Source organism: Nicotiana attenuata, unplaced genomic scaffold, assembly GCF_001879085.1.
Source record: "Nicotiana attenuata strain UT unplaced genomic scaffold, NIATTr2, whole genome shotgun sequence".
Classification (NCBI taxonomy): Eukaryota; Viridiplantae; Streptophyta; class Magnoliopsida; order Solanales; family Solanaceae; genus Nicotiana; species Nicotiana attenuata.
The window spans coordinates 20,786-30,751 of NW_017674007.1; the positions used below are offsets into that span (position 1 = coordinate 20,786).

The window sequence follows — 9,966 nt, forward strand, 5'->3', positions numbered from 1 at the left end:
CGCGCTATATATATTCACACAAAATGTATTATTTAACCGCGCTATGCTTGGCGTGTTAAAGATTCTTTCTGATACGAAACAACTTTTTCGCAGTCGGGCAGTTTTTCAGATCGACAAGACAACACACAAAATATAGTATTTAACCGCGCTATATATATTCACAGAAAATGTAGTATTTAACCGCGCTATGCTTGGCGTGTTAAAGATTCTTTCTGATACGAAATAACTTTTTCGCAGTCGGGTAGCTTTTCAGATCGACAAGACAACACAAAAAAGTAGTATTTAACCGCACTATATATATTCACTTATTTATCAAACATCTTCCTCCTCTGACAGTGTAGTTTTCAAATAATTTTAGAGTGAAACTCGAATGTGAACGTTAAAATTTTCTGGTTTTTAATCCAATACTATTTTTGATTACATAAACGAGAGCGAGAAATTCATTAATTTACTCAACTGAAAAATGTTAAATATCAATAAGATGTAACAAGGCTGTGGAAACATAATTTTATTTGATAATGTTTACCGTGAAAATGGTAATAACAATTAAATTTGATTGTGAGGTTCTAAAAATACGTGATCTATTTTTATGCTAGTTGTAAAGTGATAGATATTAAGTAAAAGGTTGGAAATCAGGATTATAGCTTAGAAACAGTATAATAGTCGAACCGAACGGTGGCAGATCGGAGATCTCAAGCTGTCGATTATGGGACTTCGGGGCCGAGCTGGTGGCTGATTCAGGGCGGTTGAGGGGGAGATAACAGTTATAAGAGCTATGATGATGGCTCTTTTATGATTGTTATCTCCCCCTCGACCGCCCCGAATTGGCCACCCAGCTCGGCCCCGAGGTCCCGTAATCAACAGCTTGAGATCTCCGATCTGCCACCGTTCAGTTCGACTATTATACTGTTTCTAAGCTATAATCCTGATTTCCAACCTTTTACTTAACATCTATCACTTTACAACTGGCATAAAAATTGATCATGTATTTTTAGAACCTCACAATCAAATTTAATTCTTATTATCATTTTTACGGTAAATAGATACATCTTGTAACATAAAAAAGTACAGACACTTAGTACAAAAGATATTACGAAAATAAAACACTACGTGTATCCTTGATAGTTGGGCACATTAGACGAACTTGCACCAGGAGCTAGATTACCACCGCCACCCAAACCAGCTGAAGGACATTTACAACGGTCGTGTCTTGTTTGCGAGCATATGCCACATTTACGCGCATAAACGGTATCACCAACATCCATTTGGTTCCATATACGCGTTCTCTTTTGCACTTGTAGCTTGCGCAAATGGTCCTTGTTACACAACATTTTAAATGGTTCCGACGGCAAATAATGCTCAGCACCCACTGGCTGCAACTGCCCACTATATGTGTTTAAGTATGCAGCAACACTGTATTGCCTATCAACATAGTTGGTTACCCCTAAACCTGTTTGTTGAAAGCACTTCATGGCATGTGAGCACGACATGTGGTAGATGGTCCATTTCCCACATGAACATAACCTACTGGCTTCATTTACGGTGTGTAGATTATTCCCTCGGTGTTGACAAATAGCGGTGTGAACTTCAAAAATACCCCGGTCGTGATCATATTGTAAATATGAATGCCAATGTGCTCGCGTCCTGTATTTCTCAAATCTTTTCATCGGTATTGGCATAAATTCAACACCCCTCTCCATCAATTCCGATGCACCTCCATGCCTTTCAACAAACCTCTCCGCCATCTGTTTGAATGTCATCCGGACCATGGCAGTGACAGGCAATCCACGTGCAGACTTCAATAACCCGTTAAAAGACTCCGACACATTTGTAGTCAGTGTTCCCCATCGTCTGCCACCATCAGCATACAATTTCCACTTGTGAAGCTCATGTCGCATCAACCAATTATAGGCTCTTTCGTCTCACTGCCGGATCGATTCCATGCGCCTCCTGAATTTGCACTGCTGGTGATCAGTTGAAGCCATCCACACTAAATCATGCAAGTCCTTGTTGGGATATTTCTTTTAGAAATTGGCCTTCAGGTGCCTCACACAGTAACGGTGGTATGCGTTGGGTTCCTGCCATTTAGGCAAATTCTCTACAGAACATAATATACCACCATGCCGATCAGATATTAGACAAATACCTGAACGCTGTTTGACAACGTACTGCTTCTAGTTGTTCAAAAATAGCGTCCACGTCTCTTGGCTTTCATTGGCACAGATGGCAAAAGATATTGGAAATATTTGTCTGTTGGCATCTACTACAACGGCGATCAACAACTTAATATCCTACTTTCCGTAGACATGAGTGCCGTCTATGGAAATTACCGGACGGTAATGCACAAAACCATCAATTGCTGGTTTAAATGCCCAGAACACGTATCTGAATATATATTCCGGTATTCATGCACTCCGTTCATGCTTCCATTCAACAATAGTCCCGGGGTTAAAGTGTTTCAGTGCGGCCATGTACCTGGGTAGAGATGAAAATGACTTATCCCAGTCACCATAAACAATTTCAAATGCACGTTTGCGCTCGTGATATGCCTTTCTTTTGGGAATAGTACACCCATATTCTTGGTGGACGAATGTAATACACTCTTTGATGTTGTACTTAATGGACACTTCCAAGTGTGGAATCAAGACAAGAGAAATCAAGTCAACAGCCAAGTTGAAGTGATTCCCATTGAATGTGTCCATTTCACAAACATGGGTGCCAACATATTTACCCACTTTCCACAACCCTGTTTCCTTTTTGGTCGCACGCAGCATCCAGTGACAACCCCATAAACCATCTACGGCAAACAACCTTGTATACCTCCGGACTTGACTTCCATACCATCATCTCACGACACTCTCTTACGCTGTACATTTTACAAGCCCTGGATATGCGAGCTTTATCGGGAAAATACATGCCCTTTACTAGCACCGTTGGTCTAGACTCATCCTACATTGCTGACCGAATTTCGTCAAGATCCCTTGTGAGGGCATCCACATCCGGCATACTTGGAAAATTATCAAGGTAGGGAATATGACTTGAATGAAACGACACATGGGACTCGTACACTCTTGGTCTAACAGGAGGTGGAGCATGCTCCCTCGTCAACTTAGGTTCGACATTCACTTCCTCCTCATCATCACCCTCGTCAGGGAAGGGTGTGTTATCTCCAAACTCATCGGCATTGTTGTCATAATCACTATTATCTTTCTGACTCTGCGCATCTGCCAAATCCCGGGTAAATACGTCGTCTATGGGCAACTGAGTGAGGTCAGGACCATCAAGTTGCTCGTTTTCACTGCACAAACAATAAAATGATAAGCTACTCAAATTGATAAATATTTTACATATAGCTATATACTTATTACAAGTCGTAATGTGTTGACATTCCATGATGGACAATATCCTGTTGGTGATGACTCCCGGATGGACCACCGTGATCCAACACACCAAAACTACGCATATTCCAACTGGGCGTGAGGTCATAACTTGTAAAATTAATATATGGACGGTACCTCCTGTGGAATATATGAGTGTTAATACAAATTCAATACAACAAAAATAAACATCGTAACACAAAGGAAAATTAAAGTTTACCATTCGTCTTGTGGATTATGTAAAGTAGGAGAGAAATTATTTCCTCGCTCCTCGTTGGCCCGCGGAGATAAGTTTAGATCCGGCCAAACTCTTTCAGCCGGAACCTGTTGGGCTAAAATTGCTCCAGAATAACCACCCGATGGTTGAGGGCTATCCCTGCTTTGCGCAACATCATTATTGCGAACGTCTTCAACCTTCACGTACATTTCCAATATTTTTATCAAAATAAGTTCCAGGTATTCATCAGGAGTCCCCAAAAAATCTCTCAAAGTTTCATCATTCTCGATGTTAAACTCAGCGTAACAAGCAACCCCTTGCGGAGTCACAGAATGGGGATATCTTCCGGTTATTTTAAGATTCACCGAACGTTTGCTCAACCTCATTTTGTTGCATAACAACGATACCGGTCTATCATACTCCATTGTAAGTGGCAACTTAATATGACTCCGTGGAGATAAACTATAATTCACTGAGTTATTCGCCACCACAACCTCACCCCCCCTCCCCCAATATAATGAAACCTTACTTTTCGCTCTTCAGACATTATGAAAAAAGCTTGAGAATTTAACAACAAGAAAAATTTATCACGAAGTTGGAGTATTTTTGAATGATTTTTCTCAAAACCCTTAACGCCTTTATATAAGGCAATGCCCAATCCGGGGGAGGGGGGGGGGTGGTGGTGGTCAAATTATTGGAAGTAAAATGCATTTTAAAAGGGCGTTTTACATATTTGAATTATTGTTATGTCACTTAAGCGCAAAAGAGTTATTGGTGGGCCCACTAAACATGTAAAACGCGATATGTTACGGTGTTTTATATAAAACGCAGTAATGTATCGCGCTTTATATAGCCGTCTTATCAGCTTCCAGTAAAGCACAGTATTTAACTGTGCTGTATATAAAACGCAGTAATAAACCGCACTTTACCTTAACGTCCTAAACAGCCATTAAGGTAAAACGCGGTTCATAACCGCGTTTTATATAGAATGATAATTTTTTTTCACGTAAAAAAGTGTTCTGGGTCCAAAAGAACCACATTTTGGTTCTGAACTCCTAGGTCGTCGGCGTCATCGTCGTCGTTGTTGTATAAAATAGTAAAGGACAAACTAATACTCCTTAGTCATTATTAATCCTGACAAAATTTGTTGAACTTAAATAACCAAGTGATCCGCCACTCCTGCTTTACACGGCAAAGGGACAAAAAGAAGCAATAAAATAGTGATTTATAGTTATTTAGCTTCCATATATAGCATACAATTAAGAAATAAAGAGGAAACATTCGAACTAAGGAATATGGAACTGGAAATGGGATAATTCTCGGGCTTTCACATCATATAGACATGAAGTGCAAATATTAAATGGGACTCTGAGAATCCTAGAGAGGAAAAAAAAAATGATACAAATAAAAAAAAGGATGCTCTATTATCAGTCAAAATATATGAAACGACAAACATTAGCTTCCACCATGCACATTTTTTTAACCTTTTTCTGTTTTGCTTAGTCCTTGTTACAAACTACAAGCTCGTCGTTTGTCCCAGAAGTTTTTGTTCTATTTCTCCTAATAAATTCAAATTTTGTCCCTCTTTGATACTGCCATTCTAATAATTCGGTCATTCTGTTTTGAAGCTGACAAATTAAGAGCTTTATTTACTTATTATACATATGTTTTGTTTAAGTGGAGAAAATGTGCCATATATACTCTTTCGAATATTAAACTGGTGGAGAAATGGAATTTTTTGAAGAGATAATTAAGATATAACTATGTTATTTATAACAAGAATATACAAATATGCTTAAACTTGGCATATACAAATTCCTTTTTTATATGTTAAATGTGTTTCCTTTTTCTATTAGAAAACGACTGAATAATTTGAAGTTTTGATCTATCCTAATAATTCTCCACATATAGCTTAGTTAATAAACAACTTGGAGAAACCATATATAGTGCCACCGAACTTTTTCCCACTGTCCAATTGTATGATTAAATGAATTTATTTGGGGTATTCATGTCCCTATTGTCATTAAATTGAAAGGGAGTGACCACCACCCCAGCTGGCACCAAATATGTACCCAATTAATTCCTCTATATAAGGATCTTCCTATAGCAAAACAATTCAACAGAAACCACTAAATATTGTGAGTTTCCAAAGTTTGTAGATACCTTTTACCTTTCCTTTTTCCTTTCGAAAATGGCTCCTTCCATTTCCATTGATTCCAATACAAACATAAATTCAGAAACAGAAAACAAGAACAAGGCCATAGTGAAAACTCTGTACAAGGCATTCGCTTGTACATGTGGTGACAGTACTAAAAAAGTACTGGAGTCTAATATTTGCTCATATATTGCCGATGATTTAGAATGGTGGTTTCATGGACCACAGAATTGTCATTATATGATGAAAATGCTCACTGGAGAATTGTCAAATCAGAATTGTTTCAAGTTTGAGCCAAGAAGTGTTGATGCAATTGATGATGATCGTGTGATTGTTGAAGGATGGGAAGGTGCAAAGGCTTATTGGGTACATGTTTGGACATTGAAAGATGGTGTTATTACTCAGTTTAGGGAGTATTTCAATACTTGGCTTACTGTGACTGAGTTGAGGCCTACGGGATGGGTAAGATCCTCCACCACGCTGTGGCAGAGCCACCCTCGAGACCTCGCAAAACGGTCATTACCGGGGCTTATGCTAGCCATTTGATGGTGGTGAATGGAACGAGGAAAAAACTTATTCATATGCGGAATTTACACAGGATCGCATCATTTAATTATGGCTAAGTGAAAAAGAAATATATGTAAAAACACGCATTCGACTGTTGATTAATTAATTGATGGTAAAACTAAATGTGGTAAGTTTTTTACATGGCGAATGCATGCTTTATGTAGTATAGCCCATTAGGAAAAAGAAGCCAACAAGTGTTTACCTATTCCCCTTACCTAAAAGTGAAAAATGGAAATGTAAGAAGTTTGGTTGTATATCCACTTGATTATATAAGGAAATATTGTACGTATGAATTGCTGGTTAAACATGTTATATTGATCATAGTTTCATGATAGGAAACACTACAACTATTTAACCCAAAAATGATTTTCATGGTGAAAATAATAAATTTTATATGACGGGCCACAAGCAACCGATTCGATCCGAAAGATATAAATTTTCGTTAATACAACGTCATAGAGAAGTGAAAAATAAATTCAATGACAGGTAATATAATAAAAATAAACCAGACAGAGAAATTGATGCAAGAGATAACTACACCAACCTCCATCCCCATTGTAGATCCAGCCACTATCGGAGGCACTGCATGTGAAATTGGCTCTTCATCGACGAACTCTGGTATCTCAAAGAGGTTAGATCTGAACACTCCAGTGGCAATTGGTCAATTAGCCCTTTCCCCGCTAATGTCAGCTAATGGAACAGTAAATCAAGCTAAAAAACAAGTAAGTAACCAATGGAATTCAGAGTAATCAACAGTGGTAGAGGTGGTGAATGCTGATGAGCCTACCAGACCTAAAGTACCATGGACAACTCTATTTCAGAAGAATAGATTTGCCACCAATGGTATGTCACTTTCCTATATTCTCCCAAAAATTGTTGATGGTCAACCTTAGGTTCAATTAGATAAGCTAGAAGTAGAAGAGGAGGAGAACAAGTGGAGATGTGCACTGATAGCATATATCATAGGTGATGTTCTAGGTTACAACGCAATGAAACGATGGATCAAGTTGCATTGGGCGCATGTAGCTGAACCTGAACTGTTCTATCATGACAAAGGCCATTATATCATCAAATTTCAGTTTGCAGTAGATGCATGAGAGATACTATGTGCTAGCCCTTACTCTATTGCTAACAAACCCATCATCCTAAAATCATGGACTCCAGATTTTGATTTCACAAAGGAATTCCCTACTGTTATGCCACTATGGATAAAGTTTCCTAAATTACCTATGTCATGCTGGGGAGCTGTGTCACGACCCAAACCGATGGGCCGCGACAGGCACTCGGTACCTTACTCAACCGAGTACCAACGTAACGTATCTTTATTATTACATCATCATACACATGTGACATACAGGCCTAATAGGCCAACATGATCACTTATAAACTCAAAACATAGGCCGACAAGGCCAAACAAGTATTCGTATACATGACATCTGTCTACAAGCCTCTACGAGTACATAAGTATCATAAAGGTCGGGACTGAGCCCCGACTGACCAATCAATACATGTCCTAATTATACTGACCAAATAAGCAACTCCGGAGCAAATGGAGCGCACCAACATCTTCCGCTGAGCTGATAGCCTACTTGGAGGACTCTCGGCCTGTCTATCGAGACCTGCGGGCATGAAACGCAGCGTCCCAGGAAAAAGGGACGTCAGTACAAATAATGTACCGAGTATGTAAAGAATGAAAATCAGTAAATAATAGACATGAGAGAAACATGGAGTAAAAGGCTCGACATGTAAATCTGAATAACTCTGTAAATTGTGAAATACTCATAGTGTCATGCATATGCGTATGAATGTCATGTCGTGCATAGGTACATGTGTTCATAACATCATCAAGCCTCTGAGGGCATCCCATCATATCATCTCGGCCACTATGGGCAAAATCATAAACGTATACCAGCTGATCAGGTGGTGGTGCGTATATAACGCCATAACCTTTTTCTCGTATCCCATATAAATATAATATACATATATACGCATATATAACGATATCTGGTCATGGGTCAATGTACATGTATAAATGCATGAAATACATAAGAAATACGTTAATAAGATTTCTCGGAATGTCATAAAAATCAATAAGCCTTTCGGATAAACTTTGTCAAATACGTATTTTTCTGAGACCCATGAATAGAAGATATAATAATAATTCACATGGGGAATCAAGAATATGGGTACCCCTATATTTCTATGAATAGAGTCATCTATGAGAGTTGCATATTGCTCGTTTCATTTGTTTTACTTGGATCATGGCAAAAGAAAAAAGGGATAGCCTTAACATACCTGAGCCAATTCTCTTGACAATCCCTCTAACACACGTCAATTGCAACAACACGTAACGACGGATCGGAGTAGGAAAAATCCGCATGATATTCTCGAGAAAGATTGCACTGTGCTTTCTTAGAATTGCATCTCACGCATAGTCGGATCTTATATGGAATTTGTTGAAGCTCATCCGTCACTTAGTGAATATGACCATCTTCATCTCACGCATAATCTCACCCAACGTTGAAGTTTTTTTCCGTTGGAGAATAAATGGAAACAACAGTAGGTGCGTGTGAAAGTGCTACGGAGGGATTTAACTTTTAAAGAGATGAAACAAACAATGGCAACTCTTGCATAGAAATGTTAGAAGTAACTTCTTTTCATTATGTCTGAAGCATTTGTGGCCACTTATGACTCATCATACATATATGCCTATACGTGTAAATTCCTATAACCAAGCAAAGGTAATTCCTATAACCAAGTGATGCCACTTTGTCCAAGCAAAGGATAATTCCTATATGTGTAAACAAATGCCTTATGACTCATTACTTATTGGTGCCACTTTGGCTTAGCATGATGCCAAGTGGCCACCTAATCATAATTATCCCCATAATTAATCAATTGTCCACATAACTAAGAATTATCTCAAATTACATAAAATACTACTCACTTTTAACACACCTTATACACCTTACTATCATCGTCATGTGGTACCTTGTATGGCACTAGTCCATAAATATCGGATACTATAGCTCGGACCGTATTTTATCCCAAAATATCAAACTTTAACGAATCTCATTTTCTTCTATTTTCTTAACTTCTCTCCTTCACGAATTTACTCATCATGTGTTGAAATAGCATAATGCTTATAATCTCAAGAAAATCTCATCCCCGAGTCTACGTCAATTAACTGAAGACGAAACTTTAATATATGCGGGATATAACATCATTCTCTCCTTGGAACATTCGTCCTCGAATGTTGACTGATGCACTTTTCATTTTCATAACCTATGGCTCTTGCGAATACTTTAGTACTCTCCTTGCCATCTAGGCAACTGTCCTGTGAATAAATACAAAGGCCAGAGCATTCCCCCCTTTAGGACTCTTTCCCGTACCATGACTTGTGTTCGCAATCCTTCAATCTCGTAACTGTTGCTACCTTCTGTCACGCAGCCTGTATGACTTTGACCTTGTAGCTGCGCCTATGCGACTCTTCTCTCTTTTTTTCCCACCAGCTTTTAGTTAATCTTAGGCCTCACTTTGCGAATATTGCTATATCTTATTTTATAGACTTGGTTATCCATTCGTATAACTTTACTGTACCTACGTAGGTCATACTATACTATAACTCTTACTCTGATTTATCGTTACTG

General features: G+C 38.6%; 1 protein-coding gene across 1 annotated transcript; it reads left to right on the plus strand.

Annotated features, from left to right (window-relative positions):
• Window positions 1–5,703: 5,703 nt before the first annotated feature.
• Window positions 5,704–6,621, plus strand: LOC109217802 (wound-induced protein 1). The gene has a single exon (XM_019382074.1). It carries the CDS (start codon window positions 5,786–5,788, stop codon window positions 6,293–6,295), a length of 510 nt encoding a protein of 169 aa, XP_019237619.1. The 5' UTR covers window positions 5,704–5,785; the 3' UTR covers window positions 6,296–6,621.
• Window positions 6,622–9,966: the final 3,345 nt, after the last annotated feature.